This window comes from Condylura cristata, unplaced genomic scaffold (assembly GCF_000260355.1).
Source record: "Condylura cristata isolate star-nosed mole 26May11 unplaced genomic scaffold, ConCri1.0 scaffold00012, whole genome shotgun sequence".
NCBI classification, from domain to species: domain Eukaryota; kingdom Metazoa; phylum Chordata; class Mammalia; order Eulipotyphla; family Talpidae; genus Condylura; species Condylura cristata.
In genome coordinates this window covers 38,098,280-38,125,901 of record NW_004567113.1, presented here as the reverse complement: position 1 = coordinate 38,125,901, position 27,622 = coordinate 38,098,280, and the positions used below count along the sequence as shown (strand labels likewise).

The 27,622-nt window shown below is 36.7% G+C and overlaps 1 protein-coding gene across 4 annotated transcripts in view; it reads left to right on the top strand.

Moving 5' to 3' along the window:
* The window catches only part of KLHL5 (kelch-like family member 5), a 52,391-nt gene that overhangs the window by 8,952 nt on the left and 15,817 nt on the right, over nt 1-27,622 (top strand). For 2 of the 4 annotated variants that reach the window (XM_012724190.1, XM_012724192.1), the window contains 6 exons: nt 5,487-5,669; nt 8,175-8,311; nt 9,096-9,292; nt 14,890-15,102; nt 21,473-21,523; nt 23,304-23,490. In XM_012724190.1, coding sequence (XP_012579644.1) covers nt 5,487-5,669; nt 8,175-8,311; nt 9,096-9,292; nt 14,890-15,102; nt 21,473-21,523; nt 23,304-23,490 — 968 coding nt within the window. The remainder of the gene's footprint in view (nt 1-5,486; nt 5,670-8,174; nt 8,312-9,095; nt 9,293-14,889; nt 15,103-21,472; nt 21,524-23,303; nt 23,491-27,622) is intronic. The other 2 variants (XM_004681350.2, XM_012724191.1) reach the window with 1 other exon arrangement.

Genomic DNA, 27,622 nt, shown 5'->3' with positions numbered 1-27,622 from the left:
GCTGCGCCACCAGGGAGGGCCATAAGTGAATTTTTTTAGTGGGGGCTTGGGGGGTCATTGCTCCTACCACTCCACATTGTTCAAGGGTCAGCACTATATGTGAATTTCCATTTGTCTTTTATCTTTTTAAATCTAATTTTTTGTCTTGTAATTATACAGCTATATATTCTGAATGTCTTTTATAAATTAGTAAGTATCTTATGTTTGGGGACATGCTTAAAAGTATACTGAAAACAGTATACTGAAAAAATTTAGACAATGCTAACCTATACCAATCAGTTTGCATACTTACTATTACAAATTATAATTGTTATTTTGAATATGGGTAAAGAATGCCAAAAGACTCATGATGTAGTAGTTTGCAAAAGCATGCATTCCAAATGCCAGAAGACAAGAGTAAATCACTTACCTAGGGAAGTGAGTCAGATACCATTTAGAGTTTCAACACAGCTTTGCTTTTTACTCAAAATCTTATACAATGTAACTCCTATTAATTATTTTTAAAACTACTGTTGAAAAATTACTCCATTACAAAGCCTAATAGAAAATCTGGTAGCAAACATAAAGAAATCTAAGTCATTTATAATAAAAGGCAATAATATGGATATGGTAGATATTGTGTGTATCCACATGTATGTGCAAATGTGTGAAACCTAAGGAATTGCATGGATTAGGCCATGTGTTTGTTTAATTATTTCCAATTTATGAAACTTGATTCTTCACATTTAAAATTCTGTCACCAAAGAATCGATCTTTCTTTGCATCCCCACAGTTTCTCACAGCTGGTGCACTTCTGCCTACTAGGAACTCCTCTAAGTAGTGGGTGATTTAAAATCTGATTAATACTTGCCTCTTTTCTATATTTAGTCACTTTTCTGACTTAAAATTAATTGCCTACTGAAGAGGGACAGTAGGCTAAAAGTTAAATGTTTCCTTGTAGAATATGGAAATATTCAATAGTTATCACAGTGAGTATCTATGATAGAAGATTGAATGATCTCATGTAACTTTGAAATATGATTTACCATCTTAGTAATACACAAATAAAAATTAGGAGAGCTGTTAAATATATTTCCTCTATTGTGGAAAAGATCAAAGAAATCACATCAAAATCCATTATAGAAGCTCTATATATGGTCTGTTCCGAGGTAGTTGTGTTGTAAGTTAGGAAACCTACTGGGTTTATTAGAGGCCATTTCAATCAGGAAATACAAAATTTAGTTGTAAAAACCGATACTGCTGGAAGCTATTCTTTTAAAAGACAACCAAACAAACAACACTATATAAAGACAAAGGGCTGAGATTACAGGACTATCCATTAACTCTTGAAAGGCAAATTTCTGTTATTGGTAGTTTACCTGATTGTGTATTTATTCTGAGCTATGCATTCACTCTAGCATTCAGTCATTTCAATTCAGGTGATCCCCCAGGCGGGAGTTCCCTAAATAGAAGAGCTATGTATTGCTTACTCCTGTTTTGCTGTTGAAAAAGGTAAGGCTTAGAGAAGTTAAATAGCTTGTCCAGAATGATACTTCGTGACAGATAGTTGGATCAGCACTATGCAAAACAATTTTCTGCATTGATGGAAATGTTCTGTATCTGCACTGCCCAATTTGGCAGACACCATCCCCATGGGGCTAATGAGCATTTGAAATATGAATAGGCCGACTAAAGAACTGAATTTTAATTTCATTTAATTTTAATTAAATTAAAATACCTCCCATAGGGCTTGTGGCTACTGTATTGAACAGCACAACTCTAGAATCTTCCTAAAATGCTCTTAATCACTATACCATATACTTCTCCAGTTCAGCCCTCCCAATCAAAGGACACAATAAAAAAATATTAAGTAAATAGTAAGACGGTATAACAGTGTAAATTACTCAGATACAGAGTATTAAAAGTAGTTTGATTATCCAGGGATAGATCTGTGATCTGTGTCCCATGGAAACTTAAGAGACTCTTTTTCTCCTATATCTAGAAAACTGGCTGTCACAAAGCAGTAGCCTTGTGTCTAAGATCCCAATTCTAATGTCATTTTATTTTATTTTTTGGTTAAATTATATTCACTCATTCTGTACCTTCATTCTTCCTTCATACCCCCAGTCTTTATGCTTATTGATCCCTTGAGATAGAAGTAAACAAGAATGTACACTCCTTTGTGAGTGCTTTGGCCAAAACTCTGAATATCTCCTAATCCTGGTTGATCACTTTGGCCATTTAGATCCTCAATTTTTTTTCCTTTGCAAAAAAGGGAGTTGAAATAAATGATGGCATAGGTTCCTTCTATATAAAAAACTCAGTTTTTCTAAGATCCTATGGTAGTGATGCTCTGTAGTAAATTATCTCTTTTTTTTTCTAGTAAATCCTTGCATTGTAAAATTACATGGGCAAGGTCCCAGTTTTCTTGAAAATAAAACAAGAATTTCTAGAAAGTCATCTAGCTTTTCTAGTCTTTTGAGCAGCATTATTCCTTCCTTTTTCATGTTCTTTTGTAATGGGTTAAGCTAAACAGTTAACATGCTCAGGTCCTAGAATGCAAAAGGGAAAAAAAAAAGCTATCTGAACTTTACTTTGAGATTTTATTTCACAGACAATATACTGAAAGATTAACAGCAAAGGACCTAACACTGAGCTTACACAGATACAGTTTACCAACTTACAGTGTCTGATCCCCAAGCCTGCTGACACAGAGGAGAGGGGGCCATCCAAAGTTGAGGGGCGCACCAAAGGAAATTTGAAACTTCAGTCACCTGAAAAACTTATTACATCTCTATGTATAAACTGCCCTATAACTAGCCAGTGAACTTCAGCTAAGTCCATATTTCTTTGCCCTTACTGTATTGCTTAGCCAATAAACATATTTTTGAACTCAAGTGTCCATTGTGTAAATCAGTGTTTTGAGCCTGCAAGTGTACCACATACTGATTTTTGTGGTGTATCTATCTCCCCCCTGCGCTGCATACCTCTGGCCTTCTACCTGCAGTGTGTGGTAGGGTCACCTGAAGCTGTATAAAAAATGCAGTGCCTAGGTCCCCACCTCACAGGGAGTACGACTGAGGCCCTGAGCACAGTTGTTGAAGTGCTCCCCATGTTACCCTGGTTTATGCCAGAGGTTCAGGAACAAAACACCATGTGAGTTCTTGACAGTAAAAGAGATGGCCTATTGATTGGGCTTATACCACCTCACAACTAGACTGTGATAACTTGATGGAAGTATTATCAGGTTCTGTTTTTTCAAAATTTAGCATTGATTAGCATTTGTGTTTGTGATAGCAAATATCACTCAAAATTATTCAACTAAATCATCTCATCATTACTGAGAACTTAAAATGTCTAAGAAATACGATCCAAAATGTAGAAACCCTAAGAAGTACTTGATTTATTTACTTGTTCTTGAAAGAATTTGTGACTTATGAAAATTGGATGTTCTCATTTTGTCTCATCCTTGGATCACCAAAAATCTTAAAATCATTTGTCAGTATTTTGACAGTGTAATATTTCATCTTATTTCATGATGTTTCAATTCTTCAAATTTGTTATTCATCAAAGCTGTCGTTAGTTTTGTTTATGTTATCTTCTAGGTTTTAAAATAATTTCTGATGCTCATTTATTTATGCTAGTAGCATTATTGCACATTACTTGGTATATCTTAAATGTAATATTGAGTTTCTTATGCTAGATTTTCCAATTTATTATACCAAAAATCAGTGCACAGCACATCCCTTCTAGATGATACACACTTAGCTCCTAATGTCATTACTGACAATTATTATGCAAGAGTATCTTTTTAGAGCCCATAATGGAGAGGCATTGAAAATGCATTGGGCCAGGAGAATAGGCAGAGACATGTAGTAGTCAGGGCACTACTCCCCTTCAAAAGGTATACGTTCAGTCCAAGGTAAGAGTTCTTATGAGTATCATCTACGCTATACTTGAGTGGCCTTTCATGTGTGCTTTTTGTCTCTTGACCTCTGTGTTTATAACTCTTAGAGAAGGAAAATATGGGAAAGGCATGCCTACTTTTATGCCTTTGGAGATGATATGGATCATTTCCATCCTAAGACCACAACTATCTACAAGAATCTGGGAAATGTAGTCTAGCTGCATTCCCAGAATTAAAAAAAAAATAGATTTGATGAACTCCTAGCAGTCTCCACAGCAGTCCTATTTCTGCCATGAGTGAACTCTGACTTGGCAAGGCTTCTTTAAAAGTAAAAGTGTCAGGGCCCTCCCTGGTGGCGCAGTCAGTTAAAGCACAGCGCTGAGAATCTGAGGCCGCTTCTGCATGAGTTCGATTCCGGCCTGCCCTGGAGGTGACCACATGGCATGGCAGACCTCTCCTGACCCGCCCGCTGCTCCCCTCAGCAGTATGCTTCTGTTGATCTGCCTGTTCTGTTCCCCGCTCTGTCTCTGGTGAAGCCTCTCGCCGCCCCTGAGCCTCTGGCCTGCACCCCAGTTCTGTATGCACAAATAAATAAATAAATCTTTAAAAAAAAAAAAGTAAAAGTGTCAGTGGCATTTTCTTTTTTGGTAAGGTTTTAGATACTTATATTCAGAAAATTCTCTTAAGATATAGCAAGGCTTGATTCAGTGAAGGATTTAAAAGAGATCTGATGAGAAGTGAGAACTAAATTATGACACAGTGGGTGGTGTAGTTGATTGCATAACCAGCAAATGTTAATTGCTTTACTCAGGTGATTTTGGAGAAGATACCTTGCAGGGTGGGAGGGGATTTAGGACTTTTATTCTAAGTCCTAATCTTTTCACTTTTCACCATTTCTATGAGTGAATCTGAAAAACATACAGCTAATGTTCTTCAAATTATAATTTGAAAATTTCACATAATTTCTAAATACCTGGATTGGATCATCAAATTCCTTTAACCTGTAATGTAAGTAATAGGTTACCTGGGCTTTTGAAGACTAATCAGAAAAATCAAATGATTTTTTATAAAACACCACTTTACAAAATGTTTTTGTATTCTAAACAGTTATAAATGAACTATGGTACATAGTCCTTTTTTAAATGAAGGTTGACTTGGATTTATCTCTCCAAAATACATTGCCTTCCTGCCTTAAAGTAATGATCTCTTATGCCCTCAAGTATAATCTTTGGAGAGTTGACTATCATTATGAATACAACAATACATCTCTTTTTCAGCAGAGATGTGTTGACCAGAGAAAATACCGCAAAAATGTGCATAATATGACATTTATTCCCTATATATATACTAATATCTATACATATTATATGTAGATATAATTAATTTAGCTGTTAGTTAATCCATCTCATTCAGTCATAATGTTTGTAAAACACATTGATATGATCGTACTGATGTTTTTAAATAATAAAATTACGATTTTTGGAAATACCTGGTAGCACTGATTATTGCCATTACATTTAAAGGTTTTTAAAGGGATTCATGGGAAAGATCTTTTCATTGCAACAGTGATATTTCAACCCTTGTTTCTCTTTCTTTTCAGGACTTCCAATAGCAGTCAGACATTATCATCCTGCCATACTATGGAGCCATGTTCATCAGATGAATTTTTCCAAGCCCTTAATCATGCTGAGCAAACCTTTAAAAAGATGGAAAACTATTTGAGGCATAAGCAATTATGTGATGTAATTCTTGTTGCTGGTGATCGCAGAATTCCAGCTCATAGGTAATTGTTTTCTGAATTTCTATATGTGACTTATTTCTTCGAGGATTTAATTACCTATGTTGAAGTGACTCATTCTAGTTGAAAATTATGATGGAATGCTTTTGGGAAAAGGTACATTTTATGGACTCTCTACAAAGAATACAATACATAATGAATTTGTCACATATTAAATGACCCCAGAAGAATCACTTTTCCTCTTTAGAAGCACAAAACTAAATGCACTAGCTTCAGACCAGTCAGAATTGTTTGGTATAGATTTCAGCTACTATAAGCAGTTTTCATCCTACCTAATTCCACTTATTAAATACCTTTAAATAAACTCAATTGTTAGTATGTAGAAGCAAAAATGATAATGCTGTGATATGGCAAACACTGTTAAGAGTTTTAAAAGAGGCACATCTATCCCAACTTCTTCTGTTTGACGCCCTTTAAGGAATATGAGAAACAAAGCTAAGGAAGGAATGTCTTTAACGCAAGTGGAGTATTATTTCTTGAAGGAAAAGAAGCTATTTAATAAGGAACAATTATTGTAGTCTGATCACTCTATATTCAGTTGATCAGTAATAATCAGCATTATGATCTCATTAATGTCCCTTGTAACTAACTGACACTCTGTCCAAAAGATTTTGTTAAACCCTCCAAAATAGAAGTAAATTCATTAGGAAGAACGGGCTTGATCTTAGAATCTTGATTGATTCAATCAACATAGATTTATTGAGATCCTGCTATATCCTGTGACAAAAAGTTAACTAGAATGCCCAGGTTTTTTAGAATAGATAGTACAACCTGAATTTTATAGAGACATCTCAAATTCTGTATTTCTAGAACAGAACTCATAACCTTACCTGCCCCCTTGTCACTTAGATTACAATGCAAGAAACTCATGGCCTCCCTGCCTTCGCTCTTTCCTCCTACATTCTGTTTTCTGCACAAACCTGAGTGATCCTTTAAAGGAAAATTCAGGTCAGATTTTGCAGTGACCCCTCATTTCTCTGAGTGTGAAAGTCCTGTGGGCTGTATGATCCAACCTGCTATCACTTCTAACAGTAGCTTCCCTCACTCACTTTGGGGAGTCAGTCACACAGACCTCCTCTCCTTTGTTATTCTTGTATGTATCAGGCCTGCTGCTCCTTCTGGCTGAGTACTACTCCTAGATATCTATAAGATGACTAATTTCCTGTATATCCATCAAGTGTTTGCCTATTGTCATCTTCTAGTGAGACCACTTTTTTAAACCTACCACCCACTCCTTATTTGCACTTACCCTACTTTTTCCCTATAGCACTTATTTTAAATGTACTGTAACATTTACTCATGTTTATTGTCTTCCTTCGCTCCCAGCTGTAAGATTTCCATGGGGAAAAAAAGGGGTCATTTGTCTATTTTGCATGCCTGTGTAGCGCAAGTCTCTAGGATAGTGCCCAGTGCTTATTAGTTGCACATCAGTATTTGTTCAGTGAATAAATAAATGAACAGGCAGTTCTCAGAAAAGAAACCTGAAAGGTCAGTAAACATTTGAAAAGATTTTCAACTTCACTAGCTATCAAATAAATGAAAATTAAAACAACGAGATGCCATTTAACACCTTTCAGATGGCCAAAAATGTGAACATCTGACAATATTTAGGGAAATGTTAATTATTATACACTGCTGGTGGGGGTCTAAAGAAGCACAGCATCTTGGAGAGTAATTTGGCAAACCTTCTGACTAAGTAGAGCTTCCAAGGGAGCAGGTGATGGAATTATAAAGGAAAATTGGAGCTTTGACAATTACTTGTGTCATCTATTTCTTTAAAAAAATAGTTTCAGTAAATCTCTGTAAGTGAGCTGACAGGGAATAATCTTCAAAACATTATCAAGTGAAAAATGCATGTCTCAAATAAGTATTTACAGCCAGTTTTTATGTATATGTGATCAAAAGTCTAGAGAGCGAGAACTAACAGCATAATATGCATATTATATTGTATGCTAATATGTTTATATAATATTAATATAATCTAATTTTATGACATAATGTAATGGTTGAATGTCTGATAAATTTTAAAATAACCTAAAATTATTTTCAAATTTCCCCCAGGAAATCACTACCTACACAATTAAATAAAAAACATAACAGGTTATTTTCAAAAGTGAAGAAATTAGCCTTACATGTTTTCTTTTTCTTTTTTATGTAGTCAGTTTAACAGTGTAGGCTTGGAGTTTGTTTTTTTTTTTTGTTTTTTTTTTTCCTGGATATTATAAACCAGTATTTGAGTAGTGAACAGGTAAATAATTTACCTCAGCAGAAAATTTGTAGTAATGGCAATTTATTATTCAGAGGAAGGAAGTAGAGCATGAAGTAATTTGTCAAACTTAAAAATGCATTTTCCATTACTATGCAGTTTCTATGGTGTTTAGTTTAGTTTGGTTTTTTTTTTTTAAGAGAGAAAGGAAGAAGTGGTATTTTATTAGTGAACATCAACTTTATTGTGGTCATTGATTTTTTTTTCTTCTAATATCTTAACAGATTGGTGCTCTCCTCAGTCTCAGATTATTTTGCTGCCATGTTTACTAATGATGTCAGGGAAGCAAGACAAGAGGAAATTAAAATGGAAGGTGTAGAACCAAATTCACTATGGTCCTTGATTCAATATGCATACACAGGTAGTAAATCTGAAATTGTAAATTAAAAACCTCCTAGATTTATGTTATATTGTTAGATTTCAGATTTCTGCTTTTTTTTTTTTTTAAAGATTTATTTATTTATTCATATAGAACTGGGGTACAGGCCAGAGATGCAGAGGGTGAGAGGCTTCACCAGAGACAGTGGGGAGCAGAACAGGCAGATCGAGGAAGTACACTGCTGAGGGGAGCAGCGGGTGGGTCAGGAGAGGTCTGCCACGCCATGTGGTCACCTCCAGGGCAGGCGGGAATCGAACTCATGCAGAAGTGGCTTTAGCTTCTCAGTGCTGTGCTTTAGCCCGCTGTGGCACCAGGGAGGGCCACAGATTTCTGCTTTTAATAAAATGCTGCAGCTAACAGTTAATTCTGTTGTTGGAATACCTATCCGTTGGCAACTGTACAGGTTAAGACCTCTGTATTAGAACCTTTAAAATATTTATCACATTTAGACTTTTGCATGGGATCTCAAAGTGCTACTAAAATAACCATAGCTTGATGAATTTAGTAATTTTTTTATGTAGTGCATTTAAAAGTTGAAAGCAGTATATAAGTTACGAATTACTGTTACTTGAAAATACACTTTTTAACTTTAGTAGGTATCATGAAGAACTAATAAATATTTGAAGTGTCTTTAGCCATGTAGGTCTAGAAAACATGTCCCATGCAATACAGTTTTTGTTTAGAATTATTGCTTTTAACACCAATTATTTTACATACTAAGGTTTATAAAATTACATTGTTAATGGAATTTCTTTTTACCATTAAGGCCGCCTTGAATTAAAAGAAGATAACATTGAGTGCCTGTTATCGACAGCTTGCCTCCTTCAGCTTTCACAGGTTGTGGAAGCATGCTGTAAGTTTTTAATGAAACAGCTTCACCCATCCAACTGTCTCGGAATCCGTTCCTTTGCTGATGCCCAAGGTTGTACGGATTTGCATAAAGTGGCTCACAATTACACTATGGTAAGTACTTATTAAAAATCAGGAAGGCATATATATGCTTTTTGCTTTGTTTCTCTATGTTGCATGCTTTTCTGTATGTTACTTCTTTCCCGTGGCCTTGCCACATGTCTCAAGGTTCAGGTTTACTATCCAGTGTTTCTTGTTTTCATTGAGTCATGAGGGGTAAACACCCAATATTATTTCTGCTGGATTTGTGAGTCAAGCCTTAAGACTGTCACTAAGAAGCAGAGCAGTGGCCTAAGACTATTCATTCACAATTTTCAGGTCTGCTGCTTTCTAAAGCAGGATTTCCCCTAAACATCTTCTTTGTAGCACCTGGGTGAATTTCAGAGTTGCCTACATATTTGCTGTGGGAAATCGGACATAGTGATTGTGCTGTGTTGCTGCAGTATTGGTAAAAAGATAGGGAAAGGAAAGGTAGGCTTTTTTTCATTATTATCTTCCATCAAGGTAGCATTTTATATTTTGGAAGTATAGGATCCCCACTTCCACTGATGTTACTATAGCATTCCCACCACCAAAGCAACACAGTCCATCACCAAAGCACTCTTAGTCCACCACCAGAGTTCATTTTGTCCCTCCACACTTTGTGCTTGCCCCTTCCCCTTTTCCTCCCTCTCTGAATGCTTCAGTTCTATTATGAGAGGCAGCATGGCTGGAACTGGAGGAGATCACACTAAGCAAAATGAATCAGAAAAAACACAAATATGAGAGAGTGTCACTTATATGTGGAAAACAGAGAACCACACAAAGGGCTGTAAAAGGCACACAAAAACTAGCACTCAAAAGGTAGGCTTTTTAAAGGAAAATCGGATTAAATGTAAGAAGTGTTTTTAGCTATGTAGAACAATGATCTTATTAGTTGTGGCAAATTAGGTGCTGAAAGTAAAATCACAGTGGGGGTTCTGATTCAGAAGCCTAGAGGATAATGAATACATGTTCATCCAGGGCAGCAAGGGAAAAGGGGCTTCTTGAGAGTATACTGTTTAGCCCCAGTCTCCAGCAATCTTAGCAGTGGGGAGGTTTAGGGAGGGAGGGTGTATGCCTTTTTTTTTTTTTTTAAGATTTATTTATTTATTCATACAGAACTTGGGTGCAGGATGACAGAGGTGCAGGGGTGGTGAGAGGATTCACCAGAGACAGAGTGGGGAGCAGACTGGCAGATCGACAAAATGCACTGCTGAGGGAAGCAGCGGGATGGGTCAGGAGAGGTCTGCCATGTCATGTGGATCACCTCTGGGGCAAGGGATCGAATTCGCACTGAAAGAACTGTGGCCAGCTAACAGTGCTGCGTCCTAACCTGTTGCACCACCAGGGAGGGCCCAGTATATGCATTTTTTAAGATAATCATCTTGCCACATTGTGAAAGTTAGATTTTCATACCTGGATAATGTGAAGACAGCTGTTTTAAATTTTTCAGTTGAGGCCCTCCCTGGTGGTACAATGGGTTAGGACACAGCACTGCAAGTGAGCCGCAGCCACTTCAATGCGAGTTCAATCCCAGGCCCCCGGGAGGTGACCCACATGCCGCAGCAGACCTCTCCTGACCTGCCCGCTGCTCCTCTCAGCAGTGTACTTCATTGATCTGCCTGTTCTGCTCCCTACTCTATGTCTGCGGAATCCTCTCACTGCCCCTGTACCTCTGGTCTGTATTCCAGTTCTGTATGAATAAATTAAAAAATAATAATAAATCTTTAAATGTTTCAGTTGGGATAATACAGCTCTAAGAGATAAAAGAAAGCATGTGATCATTCACATAAACATTTATATTACTAATTTCATCAACATTTAAGACTGTCTAGCCTCTTTTCCATCCCTCTTGCTTCCCCTAACTTGATTTATCTGTAAGGGAATTGACAAAAATGAACAATGATGAAATATATATATATGTATGTATATATATATATATGTATGTATATATATATACATATATATGTATTTAGAAGATGAGCAATATGGAAAAATTGTGAGGATATTTTCAACTATTGAAAAGATGAATTCTACTCACTGTATAAGTTTGATATGAAAATTAATTTACAAAAGTTTAACACTTAAGACAGTGATTGGCATATTGTATACCCAGTCAATAAGTGATACCATCACCATTAAATAAATTACCATGTGAGTGAACAAAAACACTCATATAAAAGAATAACCTTTTATGATTCTTTTTTACCCCTGTAGTACAGTTACTCTAGAAATGTTTCTTGCTTATGTCAAGCATAGTGCTGTAAGTGAAAAAAAAAAAAAAAAAACAGAGAATATGACCCAGGACAATAGTACTGTACAGATCAGCATGGTTTGGGGTTAATATCTTTAAATAAATCCTTTGAAAGATTTCTTCCCTTGGTCTTTGTTCTTCCTTGTACATTTCTCATTTTTACTTTATACTTCAGGTTCAAATACTTCTTTGGAATAAGGTTAATATAGATAAAATAAAGCTGGGTTTTCCCCCTTGTAATCAGTTCATAAACTAACCTCTCTTTCCTAGGAAGAAGTTCTATATATATGAAATAATTTGTATGCATTTAGGTCACTCCTATTGTTTACAGAAAAGGCACAGTTGCTGCTATAAGCTTAGACATAAATTAAATTTAGTGTAATGTTTTTAAAACTATTTTCATAGCCAATTAGTTATGGTAGTTTTTTTCTCAGTGCCATTATTTGACATTATTCAGTTTCGGTAGAGACATGAAATTGAATTCTAATAGCAATAAGTAATTTAGAGGCAGATTGTCGATTTGAATGTTGCTATGGGAACTGAGTAAAAATGTATAGTGAAAATCAATCTTCAATTTAAATAAATCCCTCAGTAATTTCATTTGCTTAAAAAGTATTCTAAAGGGAAAAGGGCATAATGCTAACACGTGTTTGGTAGTATGATAGCTTTTGTACCCTAAAATGGATTTAAAATAGCAAGCACAATGCTGCAGGTGCATTCAGTTGTCACAGTGACTGTACCTGGGGTACTCACTCAATAAGGAGTTCCTTCTTATAATCCTAAAATCTAGAAGCTTTTATGTTCTCATTTTGGATTGCTATTGAATATGAGCTAGAACAAGTCATTAAACTTTAAACATTTAACTTTAAAATTAAAATTTGTTGATCCAGAAAAAAATCTAAAAACATTAAATTCTGCTAAAATATTTGCTTCAAAACTAAACTCTTATTTTTTTTAAAGACTTATTTTTTTTTATTATACATACAAGAACTGAGGTGTAGATCAGTGGTACAGGGGGTGAGAGGACTCACCAGAGACAGTGGGGAGCAGAACAGGCAGATCTATTGAAATACATTGCTGAGGGGAGCAGCAAGTGAGACAGGAGAGAGAGGTCTGCTGTGCCATGTGGGTAGCTCCCTTTCTGGGGATCAAATTCTCGCCTCTATAGGGCTGAGACTTTAACCCAAAAACTAAACTATTGTTTTTGAAAAGCACTTTGTGTCTGAACTTGAGTTCAGTAGTCTTGCCAAAAGTTGTTAAAAACCTAATTTTCATTTAATATAAATTATGCTAGAATGGAATAGACATTATCTAAAGTAAATATATCAACAAATTAAAAAAATCAAATCAATATAGAGTAATTCTTTTCTCTTTAGTGAAATGCAATGAATACCATTTGAAAGTATGGCAGGAGTTACATCAGTATTGCATAGGCATTGACTGTACAGTACACAATGCCTTTGCACAATTAAAAATGTGTATTTTAATTTTTCAGAACTTCACCTAACAATATATAATGAATATCTTTCTGTGTAGCTAGTGATCTCAGTCCTTAACATTTTTAATGCCTCCACAGTAGTCCATTGAATTACAACCCCCTATAGTTTGCCACTTATGTAATTTTCAGGTTTTTTATTCCTATATATAATAATACAGAAGTATCACTACAGAAGCAGTGAGATCCGCCCTCTCCAGGAATTATATATTAAGGATTAAACTAGTAGGATAACTGGTTTGAGAGCTTCAATATTTTTATAGTTCTTGCTGTGTGCTACCAAATCATTTTATAATATCAGTGTACAATTGAGTAGAACAGTTAGCTTGAAGCCACTGCAGTATTGAGGTTTTATTAAAATGTATTTCTGAAAATGATAATTAGTCATTTAAAACAGATTTATTTGGTCATTTTTAACAAACCATGATGAATTGAAGCAATTGAATTTAGTTAATTATTCATGTATGGTTTTCCTCCTAAGACTTTCTATAGAAAGGAATGCTAACCCAAGATACATTTTAGATTAGGACCTAATTTGAGTTACTGCAGACTATATGGAATATATAATTCTCATTTTAATATAGAAATATTCTATATTAAAACCTTAATAGCTTTTTCTAAAAATCTGTATGTTGAGACAGTGATGCACATTCAGAAGTATAAGAAAAACATTAAAGCACAATTTCTAATATTTGCATTATTATAACTATACGTTATCCATGCATTAATACTTATAACCTTGCACACAGGAGGGTAAGAGTGTATGTTTAGCATAAATGCCTAATAAAGGTCATTATCTCACATCTAAGGACATTTCATTCCCCATTTACAAATTATAGGGGACCTGATTCTAGTTTAGAGCCAGGCCAGAATCATCTTCAGTCTAAAGTGCTGAAGTCTTATTGTATTCTAAGTCAACACTTCTGTCTTGTTCCTTTTTTTTTTTTTTTTTTTTAAGATTTATTTATTTATTCATACAGAACTGGGGTACAGGCCAGAGGCTCAGGGACGGTGAGAGGCTTCACCAGAGACAGAGCAGGGAGCAGAACAGGCAGATTGACGAAGCACACTGCTGAGGGGAGCAGTGGGCGGGTCAGGAGAGGTCTGGCTCGCCATGTGGTCTCCTCCGGGGCAGGCGGCAGGCGGGAATCGAACTCATGCGGAAGTGGCTTCAGATTCTCAGTGCTGTGCTTTAACCCGCTGCGCCACCACGGAGGGCCTCTGTCTTGTTCCTTTTCCTGTGAGACAAAAGCAATCGGTATACCAATCATATGTGAAGAGATTAAAGTTTTCCAAACAGGCCTAATAGCCTGAGTATCTAAAAATGATAACATTACAACACTGAAAAGGCCAGCTTGGTTCTAGGGTAGCCCTAGGACATGTATCCTTCCCAGGCAGTCTGAGAAAGACTTCTGTTGTACAGAGCAGTCTTGGGAAATCTAGCCAGCTGGGAGGCCATTGCAGGGTAAGATAATAACTTCACAGGTGGCCCAGGTATTTGGGTCCATGTTGGCCAGTTCTTCAGTCACCACAAGTTTAAACTAGCTTTTGATCTTAAAATAGCATGCATTCACCTTTTCTATCTTCCTTTGAAAGATTTGCCAAATTATTCCTAACATGGGCAAAGCGTCACCCAGAGTCCCAGGTGCACTTAAAAATATATAATAAATAGCACTTTACTATACTTGTATAGAAATTTTAAAACTTCAGCTGCCTAAGTGCAATTTAAACGTTATTTTCTACTGTATTTCTTTCCTAGCAAGAAGTAATAAATCATAAGAAAAGTCTATTGCATAAGTTGTGTTTTGGCATCTAATTCAAAAGATCTGTTAAGATGAGCAGAAGGAACAACATTGCCTATATGCTATTTTTCCCCTTTAGGAGCATTTCATGGAAGTCATTCGAAACCAAGAATTTGTATTATTACCAGCCAGTGAAATTGCAAAGCTCTTGGCCAGTGATGACATGAACATTCCTAATGAGGAAACAATATTGAATGCACTTCTTACTTGGGTCCGTCATGATTTGGAACAGAGACGGAAAGATCTTAGCAAACTTTTGGCTTATATTAGACTACCTCTTCTTGCACCACAGGTAAACTATTTTTGGTTATTTAAAATCATTATAATAGCTTTAACAATAGTATGTTAAGTATATTAATTTATAGTTGTATGTAGCCTTTTTTTCTTTGTCCTATTAGAGAATTTTACATGTATTCTTATGAAATGTATAGGGAAAAGATATCCAGCTAAAAAACAATTCTGCTTACATTTTCAGTCCAGAAGATCTGGGTATCTAAATTATATTAAATAACACTGTTGACTAGGTCAATGTTTTGTCTCAACTGCAAACAAGTGAAGCCTAGCAAGTAAAAGACAATTAGTAAAGCTGCTGATAAAAGAAAAACTGGCCTCTGGAAACCAGATAATTTGGATGAGTTCATTTGCCATGTGTTCATTAAATATCCACAAACTGCTAGATACCACTGATAATGTAAATTATTAAGACATGATAATAGCTCCAGCCCTAAGATATTAAAATCCTGTGACTTGTTAAATTCACACATCTCAGTCTGTTCATCCATGGAGAGGGCATAATATTTTCTCTGTCTCACCGGATGTGAGGATCAGAAAAGTGCTCTGTGAAATAAAATGTGCTATAAATAATGATGATATCATCATGACCACCAGTGCATTCAGTGATACATATCTATATACGCAGTTTTCTCTTCATACAACTTTGACTAGAATAGCAAAAATTTCTCCTCAATACTTTGCTGCTTATCTTGATACATTGGATAGAGAAAGGAGACTTGAAAGTTGAAAAATTTGGAATCATTACTTCTCGAGGTCAGATTTCTTTTTAGTGGCTAAAGTGCTATAAAGTTTGTTTTAATTTGTATTTACCTTGAGGCATGTGTATTATTTCCAGCTGTTTTGAGAAAAGTTACTGTTTACCATCTACCTCCAGATAAACATCAGGTCTGCTGGTGGTGGCAGACTACAGTGCCTCAGTGGTGGATGTGGCATGGTGCCACACATCTGAAGAGGTGTGCCTCTGAACCACGTGCAGTTTTGTAAACCAGTGCAGCCTCAATAAAGATAGTGCAGCCTAATAAAGGGTCCCAGGGAAAAAAATACCAGTGTTGATACATTCATAATAAGGAAGACATCCCTCTTCATGGGTGGCACAGCGGGTTAAAGCACAGCACTGTGAGGCTGGCTGAGGCCGCTTCAGTGAGAGTGTGAGTTGGATCCCCGCCCCAGAGGTGACCCACATGGCCTGGCAGACCTCTCCTGTTTCCCCCATTGCTCGCCCCAGCAGTGTACTTCATCAGTCAGCCTGTTCTGCTCCCCACTCTGTCTGGTGGATCCTATCACCGCCCCTGCATCTCTGGCTGTACCCCAGTTCTGTATATGTAAATAAATAAATCTTTAAAAAAAAAAAAGACATCTCTCTTCAGAGAGAGAATGCTATATGAATTCATAGAAGTGAAACCACGTTTAAATATTTCTCTTGAAATCACATTTAAAGAGGAGAGTTATATTTTTACTGATACCTAAGAGAATTCTTTTTTCTCCTAGTCTAGATGAAAAAAATAAAATCTGAAAATCTTTATAGCCTGTGAAAAGAATCTATGCAATTAAATGTGATCATTTACCTCAACTGCAATTTCAGATATTTATAGAACAAGACTTAAATGACTCCCAGAAACCTCTAAGGTTTCTGTTATCCAGGATGCTGCTGGCAGTGATAGCCACAAGAACTTAAGAGTTGACAGGCACATTTAGTTTACAGCCCCCCAAAGTGGAACCATTAGTCCAGAATCACAAAATGATTGCCTACATTGCTGTCCTCCTGTATTGTAGTTTACTGGACTTTGCTGTTTACTAATGTCAGAGAGATATTAAGGGGCAGAGGTGGGACTTAAGCTCAAGTAGGCTTCTGTGCCTCTGGCATGGAACCCTCCTGCCTCTCACTGTGTGGAAATATGCCAAGGGAGGAGGGGCAGCTGTCAGGTGCAGGAATAGATTAGGAAAGAAATAAGGCATTACAGTACAATGAGATGAAAGCTGTGATAGATATATGAGCATGACATTACGAAATAATCAGAATGGTCCCCCCAAGACTGATGATGGAGAAGCTGGAAGAACTGCCTGCAGTGTCTTCCATCTGCAGTCCAAGTTAGCTAACTGAAGCAGGGGGTGGGGGTGAGAGCCCAGGAGAGATGGGAGATTGTGTCTAATTACGGAGTCATGAGCAAATATATTGTGTTCTGAAATTTGAAGATAGCTAGCCTGGCTAAAGTGCAGAAATAATAGGGCAGTGTTGAAAGAGGAGCCTAGAGAGGAAGAAACAGACCATATCCTGAAGAATCTCCAGTCATACCACAGAGTTTGTATTCTATCCTAAGAACAATGAAGAAGCACTGGAAGATTTTAAAATAGGAGATGACTTGATTATCATTTTATTTTTGAGAGCTCTTATAACTGCATTGCGGAGAAAAGATTGGAGAGAGCAGAATCCATTAGGAAGGCTAAAGGACTCAGATAAGTTAACACACTCTGGCAGTGGAAATGGAAAAATGACCAGGTTCAAGAGCTATTTGGTAGTAGAATTGACACATCTTAGTGACCGGCTGAGTGGCACGAGGTACCAGAACAAACAACAAACAGACAAAAATGGGGGTCCAGAGTGACTCTGATTTGTGCATCTAGGTTAATGAAGGTACTATCAATTAAGACAAAGAGTACAGGTGGACAGGTTAATTTTGAAGGTAGAAAAGAAATTGGAAGAATCATGTTTCCAGAACTTCTTGACACTTTAATGCTCAGTCTAAGAAGAAATGAAAAGCTTTAGGTTGTTTAAACCACAGGGAAGGGGGGAAAAAGCCACAGACCAAGGAGAAAAGAGCACTTGGGGTGGCACCCTAGAAACATTAGCATTTAGTGGTACATCCTAAATAGCTGTAGTGCTATTAAAAAGAGTTTCCAAGTTCATAAGGAAGGAATTTTAACATCATCAGATACCACAAAGGACACATAAGAACAGAAATCCACTGGGTAAGCTCAGTGCTTCTCAAAGTATGATTCCCAACTACAGGATCAGCATAACCTGGGAGTGTTTAAAATGCTACTCACAGACTTCCTGGTGGCACAACGGGTTAAATCTCTGCACTCTGGAGCTGCTGGCAGCCAGGGCTCCTTAGACCTCTCCTGACCCACATGCTGCTCCCCTCAGCAGTGTATTTCAGTCACTGGGGAGCCTGTTCTGCTCCCCACTCTGTCTCTGGTGAATCCTCACTGCCCCTATACCTCTGGCCTGTACCACAGTTCAGTATGCATAAATAAATAAATCTTAAAAAAAAAAAAAGATTTACTTTCTTTATGCATACAATACTGGGGTGTAGGCCAGAGGTGTGGGAGAGTGAGAAGATTCACCAGAGACAGAGTAGGGAGCAGAACAGGCAGATTGACTGAAATACACTGCTGAGGGGAACAGCGGCCCATGTGATCACCTCTGGGGCTGAGGATCGAACACCCACTGAAGTGGCTGAGGCTTGCTTGCAGTGCTGTGTCCTAACCTGCTGTGTCACCAAGGAGGGCCCAGAATATAAATCTTAAAAAAGAAAAAAAGTAAAATACAGGTTATTAGCCCCCACTCTGCACCTATTGAATCTGCCACTCTGGGAATGAGACCAACCAGCTGTGTTTTCCTAAGCCCTCAGGTGAGTTAGATGAGCGGTCAAGTGTGAGAAGCACTGTGTAGCCTGATGGGTAATGCTGATACAATTTAAACAAGTTTGTGCCTCCAAGCAATGTTTTTCTTTTCTTCAAGGATGTTTAGATAACCAACACTTTCCTTTTCCTGGCTAAAAAGTAAAAGGCAAGTTTGCAGAATTGAAATTAAGTCATAAGAGTTTTGAATAGACCTTAAAACCATCAAGATGTTTGATTGCATTATGATCAAATAATAAATGACCTTGTATTTTGAAAAACATACCTGTCCTGTTACCTAGAACATTTACTTTTGTCAAATAGTTCGCTTCTCAGTGAGATTTTACTTACTGAAAATTGTATTCAACCTGCTACAGGGGATTCAACTTATATATAGTAATTTTATTATAGAGTCTCACATTAAATCCTTAAAAAGATGTAGGAAATAATATATATAATCTGCTAATAAATGGCCATTATAGTGTGACTTTTAAACAACCCTGAATAATCCTGAAGTACTTATGGTCATTTTATTTTATCTTTAAGAAATGTCCAAACTTATATTTGATCAATTTTTTAACAATGTAGCTAGAAATATTAAGATATATGTACATTATTTAAAAGATTGACATCCAAATTCTTCATGGCCCCAATGATTAGCCTGTATTATAGATATCTTAATCTTAATCTTAATCTTAATCTTTACTGTTCTCAAGTCCAATTATTATTTTGTTAAAAGTCAGAAGTACAATAAGTATTTACCATTAGTGTTCTTTTAATTTACAAGTGTGCAATACCACAGTCCTTTTAAAGTCTGTAGATTTCATAAATCATTTGCATTCAACTTTTCTTTACCTGAAGTAGTATTTGGGGAGATAGTTTGAGAAAAATAGTCATATGATGAACAAGTATGTGAGTGATATGGTGCAGAGAAAGTCTGAATATTGAAAATATTTCTTCTATTTCTAAGTCTTCCCTTTTAATAATTTGCTGTTCTTCTTTATCAGAGAAGGCACATAATACTCTTCTAAAATGAAGACTATTTGAGAATCTATATTTTCTAGTTCTCTCAATGCCTTCTGAATAATTTTCCAAGTGATATCTACTACCATTCATTTGATTAATTTATCAATTCACTAACAACTTTGATTTTTCTTTGATCTTACAGCTTTCAGCTCCCTACTTATTAATCCCATTTATTTATAAATTATGAAAATTACCAGCATTTTAAGAAATCAGTATTATTCACATTGCAGATACACTCCTAAGAATTTACTTTCTATAATTCTTCCACATTTATTTTTTATCTAGAAAGGACCAAAGTAACTGTACATATAATCAGAAGTAATGTAAACATTACAGTTAATCTAAATCAGCCAATTCAGTGAATATCCATTACTGATTTCTTTTTTTTAAGAATTTTATTTATGCATACAAGAACTGGGGTACAAGCCAGAGTGTGGGGGTGGTGAGAGGATTCACTAGAGACAGAGTAAGGAGCAGAATGGGCAGATTGACTGAAATACACTGCTAAAGGGAAAAGGGGGTGGGTCAAGAGAGGTCTGCCATGCCATGTGGGTCGCCTCCCTGGTTGAAGATTGAACTTGTGCTGCAGTGGCGGCCAACAGCTCCAAAGCACTGTGCTTTAACCTGTTGCACCACCATTACTGATTTCTGTAGCAAGTGTAATTTGTTTTCCATTATCAAAACATCAACGTACTCTCCACATCATTAATAATTTTTAAGGAATTTCCAACTAAACTTTATTTCACAACCACTCTAGTCGCTAAGATAAAAGGAAAGAAACAGGGGCCCTCCCTGGTGGCGCAGTGGGTTGAAGCACTGCACTGAGAAGCTAAAGCCACTTCCACACGAGTTCGATTCCCGCCTGCCCCGGAGGTGACCACATGGCGCGGCAGACCTTTCCTGACCCGCCCGCTGCTCCCCTCAGCAGTGTACTTCATCCATCTGCCTGTTCTGCTCCCCCTCTGTCTCTGGTGAAGCCTCTCACCGTCCCTGAGCCTCTGGCCTGTACCCCAGTTCTGTATGTACAAATAAAATCTTAAAAAAAAAAAAAAAAGAAGAGAAACAGTTGTTGGAGAGATGTAGAGAAACATACATTGCTGTAGGTATATAAAATGGTGTAACCACTTTGGAAAACAGTTTAAGTTAAACATAAATTGCCCAAGAGAAGTGAAGACATATAGCCACATAAAGATTTGCTCTTAAGTATTCTTAGCAGAATACGTAGTATTTTATTCATAATAACCGCCATGTCCTTCAACTGGTAAATAGACTAAATGTGGTAAATATATAGAATGGATATTATTTCATAATAAAAATAAATACTTGAACTGATACATATGGATGAACCTTAAAAACATGCTAGGTGAAAAACAGCAAGACATGAGAAGTTACATGCTGTGTGGTTCTGTTTATATGAAATCTATTGAAAAGGCAAATCCACAGAAACAGATAAGCACTTAGGACAGTATTTAGTAACAGATATAAATAGTAGATAGGAATGCAAGAATAAATGGAGTAAGGAAAATGTTCCAAAACTGTTTTATGGTTTTGGTTATACAATTTAGTAAATTTCATAAAAATCACAAAATTGTGTACTTGAAGTGGGTGTGTTGTATATGTAAAGTGTATCTTAATAAGATTGTAAATAAATATATTATCAAATACAACTCAGCAGTATATCAAAAGGATAATACATTATGACCAGAAGGGTCTTTTTCCAGGAAAACAAGAATGCTGAGTATCAGGAAATCTGTCGAGGCAATCATGACAAGGTAAGTTATCAATAACTTAAGGAAGAAAAAGCCGTAACATTATATATCAGTAGAAATGTAAAAAGTATAAAAAAAGCATAGCTACTAATTCTAATTTTTAAGTTCTAAAGAAAAACAGGGGAAGAAGGAAACAAACTAAACAAACTGAATTTAGTAATATGGATTACTAAATGTTACAGCACTATTATCCTAAGCAGTTACTGTAATCATATCAATGATAATAGGCATAACAATTCAGACCAGAAACAAGGATTTCACCCTTTAACATTGCAATAATAAAATGAAAGTAATATCATTGACATACACATTAGGAAAAAATGACTACCCCTGTTTCGTGATGATTATGATTGCTTACATAACAACTAGAATTTAATAAGGAAATGTGGTAAAGAAGTAGATTACACTGCAAGTATGCAACAATTAATGGATTTTTCTCTCCTCCAACAAAGCCTATACAAAGTAGAAATTTGAATAACTGTTCCTAAGAGTAATAAAATATGTGGAAATGTTTAATAAAAGAAAGGCATACAACCTATATGAAGTTATGCAACAAATAGAAAGATTTGCTTAAACTATCATTTAAAAAAAGGTTAATTCTCATAAAATTTGTAAATGTAATATAGCTCCTATTCTAAATTCAGGGAATAGAATATCTTCATTTATTTGGAAAGTAAAAACTCAAAATAGCCAGGGAAACTCTGAAAATGAACAGTGAGGGTCAGCTTAGGTCATCAGAATATGTTATAAAGACAGAGTAAAAAGAAAACATAATAGACACATAAATCAGTGTACTAAATAATTAAAAAACACTTCACATATTCTGAGATATGTATCTGAGAATGCAATACATAGCCAAGTTATTTCAATTCAATTAGAAATGGAGATGTGCTGATACAGAACTGGAAGCCATCATGAAGAAAATAAAAATATTCCCCAATCCATACTCCATTTTGAAATTAACTTCACATGAATCAATAGCCTAAATGAAAGATTTTTAATAATAAATAAAACGATGAGGAGAATGATGGAAACTAAACACAAAAAGAAATGTATTCTTTTAAAAGTAGGGTGTAACCATATTTATACGTTTACATGAAATTACTTAAGTAGGAAAATAGAACAGTGAAACACAAAGGGTTTTAATTATTTTGGCATAAACAGCCCCATTTGGAATTCTCTGCTACATAAGAAATTATTATGCTTGCTGATGCTATTATTTGGTTTTTTTTTAAAAAAAGGTCAGATAAATGCAACCCTGTTAGTCCTTAGAATTACTCTTATTCAGGGCCCTCCTTGGTGGCACAACAGGTTAAAAGCACAGCACTATGAACTGTCTAAAGGCAGTGCAGCATTAGTTCAATCCCCAGCCAGGGAGGTGACCCACATGGTATGGCAGACCTCCCCTGTCTCGCCTGCTGCTTCCCTCGACAGTGTATATTAGTAGATCTGCCTGTTCTGTTCCCCATTCTGTCTCTGGTGAATTCTCTCACCCCTCACACCTCTGTCCTACACCTCAGTTTATATGTGTAAGTAAATAAATCTTTAAAACAACAACAAAAAAAAGATTTTAGGTTATGCCAGTTGTCCTCTTCAGCTTTTATTTTTCAATGAAATTTAAAGTATACATCTTATTAATATTCTATATGTTAACTAAAAATAGGTATCCAGACCTTTTTTTCAAAGATACGAGCTCATTTCTATTTGTAAACTATATGGTTTATTATTTTAACCTTCCTATTTTCTTGGTCTTTCAATATGCATAATCACTATTCTCTTCTAGTTCCTGGCAGATATGGAAAATAATGCACTTTTTCGAGATGATATAGAATGTCAGAAACTTATCATGGAAGCAATGAAATATCACTTATTACCAGAGAGACGACCCATGTTACAAAGTCCTCGGACAAAACCTAGAAAGTCAACTGTTGGTACATTATTTGCAGTTGGAGGGATGGATTCCACTAAAGGTATGAAAAATCTGTTGGTGATGGGAAGCCCACTGAGATGGGAAAAGGTATAAAATGATGTAAAAAATAAACTATTATATTAAAATTAAAAAATATTTTATTGGAGGAAGGAGGAAAAATCAAATGTTAATTAGTAACATGTGTAATCAAAGTATTCTTTAGAGACATGAGATGGCTGTTCCAGGACGAGGAAAATTAAAGATAAGCCCAGAACACCTAATGCCAGAAAGTAAAAACGCTCATGCCAAGAAGGATGGAGACAGGTTAGAAGACATAAGAAGTAGTTTGGCATTGCCCAAATCTGGGACAGTTTCAGCATAAACAATAATTGTTAAAGATTATAACCTGGGAAGTAAATAATTATTCATGAGTTCATCTAACTGTAAATAAAGAAGGGAGAAAGAATAAATACCCTCCATTTTGTGTGAGCCTTTAGTACCAGGATGGGATGCTGTTCAATTCAAGGATCCTTTAGTAAAGCCAATTAGTTCTCTCTTTTTTTTTTAAGGGGGCGAGGGGAGTCAGAGAGAAAGGAAAACTCTTCCTTACAGTAAAATGACAGTTAATAAATGTAGAAGCAAAGAGGGAATTAGAAAATTTACCATTTAGCAACTATTATAGTAGTCACTCATTCAGTCAAGAATCATCAATGAATGCTGAGACTAGTGGGTGAGAGTTTGAAAATAGGATAGTCTGTCTCAAAGTATCACCCAACCACTCGCTTAAAATTACAAAGTGTGAAATAATATCTTTGCATTGGGAAAACCTGCCATACCACACCTTAAGCAAGTAATTAAAGGTAGTCTTGCCAGTAATAAGACTACTGGAAGTTTGTGCCTCCCTTTGGCTGGCTGAGAACTCAGAAGCACACCAGAATACTTTACCAAAAGTGTACTACTTGAATTTAATCATTAAGCAAACACAAATACAAACTAAGAAACCATCTACAAAATAATGTGTCTGTCTGTCTGCAGTATTCCAGAATGTCTCTGTCATGAAATGCAAGAGACTCGGGGATTGCTCCAGGTTGTAAGAGACTAGAAACATGATGGCTGTTGTAATGTACCTTCTTGGGTTTTCTTTTCTTATAAATATATAATTAGGATAAAAGACAAAATTCAAATAAGGTCTGTAGATTATGTAACAGCGTTGTATAAATGTTCATGATTTTGATGATTACATTATGATTTATAATAAGAACTTCTTATTTTGAGGAAAATATAGAGACACCCTTAAGGGTCCGGGGGCATCATTTCTGAACTTACTATTAAGCCCTTCAGAAAAGTAGTCATACATACATAGAAGTCAGTGTAGTAAAACAGGTATTACTGTTTTAATACTTATTAATAGTAACAATGTTATTAATAGTAACAATGTAACAATACCACACAGAGTGCCTCTTCCTTGCTTCCTCCAGCTCTTCTCTGACTGTCTCCCAGACTTGATAATTTGGAATTCATTGTTTTTCAGTGGGTTTCATTAACTCTGGCTCATTTAAGTAGATAAAGAATTTATTGGAAGACTATTAGGAAATGCAGAGGCCATATCCACGATCCCTGCTTCTTTATAACATCTGTTATAGATTTTATATCCTTAGTGCAAGCATCCATTTAACTAGCTTTATATCAGTCCTGTGCCCTAAATTTCCAAGGACAAAACGAATTAATATGTCTTTTCTGTTTCCTGGGAAATGGAGTCTTGCCTCCCAAGGCTCATACATAAAATGAAAAGTCCCCAGACATGAGACAGGACCTCAGATAAGAAATACCCAAAGTGGCCCTCCCTGGTGGCACAGCAGGTTAGGACGCAGCACTGTAAGTGAGCCACAGCCACTTCAGTGTGAGCTCGAGTCCCAGCCCCAGAGGTGACCACATGGTGCAGCAGACCTCTCCTGTCTGACCCAGCAGTGTACTTTGTCGATCTGCCTGTTCTGCTCCCTGCTCTCTCACTGGTGAATCTCTCACTGCCCCTGCACCTCTGGCCTATACCACAGTTCTGTATGCATAAATAATTCCTAAAAAAGAAAGAAAGAAAGAAAGAAATACCCAAAGTACACACTCTTGATAGCTCTCTTAGTCTCTCTCCCTCCATCCAACTGCCCTCCTCCCACCCTCCTAGAATTCTGGCAGTCATGAGGTGTTCTTTCAAAGGGCTTATATTTTTGCAAATTTCCACTGCTACCTTAATTCTGGTTATCCTCCTACCAGTCTACATATTTTGATCATGTTGACTTACTGAGAATAGCATTCATTATGTTGTTAGGTGTGCTTGTCACTGTGCTAAGCTCTTGACCAATTATTTCATTTCATTTCATCTTGATAGCAGCTCAGAGCTGATTACTACTGCCTATTTTTATATATGAAGATACTGAGACTTAGAGAAGTTAGGTAACTTTCCCAGGATCATTCAACTAATTAGTGATGAAATTAGGATTCAAAAGCATTGGACCCTGGAGACTACCCTCTTCTTCATTACCATGCTACTACACTGCTTAGAAATCCCAGTAATCTTTATTTCTTGCCACATCAATGTAAATTCCTCTTTCTGGTTTTAGACTTTCTGTAAATCTGGCCTTTTTTTTTTTTTAAGATTTAATTTATGCATACAAGAACTGGGGTGTAGGCCAGAGGTGTGGGGGTGGGGAGGGGTGAGAGAATTCACCAGAGATAGAGTGGGCAGTAGAACAGGCAGATCTACTGAAATCCACTGCTGAGGGGAGCAGGAACAAGACAGGAGCGGTCTGCTGAGTCCTGCGGGTCAGCTCCCTGGCTGGGGGTCGAACTCATGCCACAGTGGCTGGGGATAGCTTGAGAGCACTGAGACTGTAACAAGGAGGCCCTTGTCCCTTGGTTCTTGACCAGTTTTATTTCTGATTTCTTTCTCAATAATTGAATACTCTGACCTATCGTTAGTCATCCTGTCTTTCTTAGCCTTAATTAATCTTATTTGCAATACCTTTATAATAAAAAAAAGGTTTGTACTAGTTGGATGGTATTCTGATCCTTGGGTTCTTAATTTCCTCATATACCCATGTCTTGTAGAGCCCAAGAAATAGGTGGTAATTGTTCTAAGTAGCCTTTATAAAATGTTTGCATGTATTTGTGCTTCTTTAAAGGTCAGTCCTTCAAAATAAATTAGGGAAGTTCCAAGTTTTTACAGAAAATTTTATAATTATTAGCATTTTGTTGTTTGGGAATTTTTTAACTTTTTTTTTTTTTAAGATTTACTTATTTATTCATGCAGAACTGGGGTACAAGCCAGAGGTGCAAGGACAATGAGAGGCTTCACCAGAGGCAGACTGGGGAGCAGAACAGGCTGATCAATGAAGTACACTGCTGAGGGGAGCAGCGGGCAGGTCAGGAGAGGTCTGCCTCGCCATGTGGGTCAGCTCGGGGCAGGGATCGAACTCACATTAAGGTGGCTGCCACCAGCTTGCAGGGCTGCGACCTAACCCATTGCACTATCAGGGAGGACCCTGGAAATATTTAACTTTTTTAAGATGTGCTTTACGAGTTTTGTTCAACATTAGCAAGAGAACTTTTAGTTATTATTTCATAAGATTATTACACTGCCTACTGAACCAGGTCTAAAATAAATAATTTCAAACCCAAACTTCAAAAATTCCTTAAATTTGGGGGCCTAAGGGTTAAGTCTCAGTGCTATCACCACTACTGCCTGAGTTTGATCCCCAGCCAGTGAGCAAATAAGATTAATTAAGGCTGGGAAAGATAGCTGGACTAGGATAGAAGGTCAGAGTATTCAATTATTGAGACTCAGAAGTTACGTTGGTCAATATTTCAATCAGTCTGCCTACTCTGTCTCTGGTGAATCCTCTCACCTCTCACACCTCTGGACTGTACCCCAGTAATATGCAAAATTAAATTTTAGAAAACTACAATAGGCCCTCCCTGGTGGCGCAGCGGGTTAAAGCACAGCACTAAGAAGCTTAAGCCACTTCCTTGTGAGTTCAATCCCTGCCTGCCCCAGGAGATCCACATGGCGAAGCAGACCTCTCCTGACCTGTCCGCTGCTCCCCTCAGCAGTGTACTTCGTAGATCTGCCTGTTCTGCTCCCCTCTCGTCTCTGCCGCGTCAGCACGACAGCAGAGATGGTCTGAGCGAGGGACGTCAGG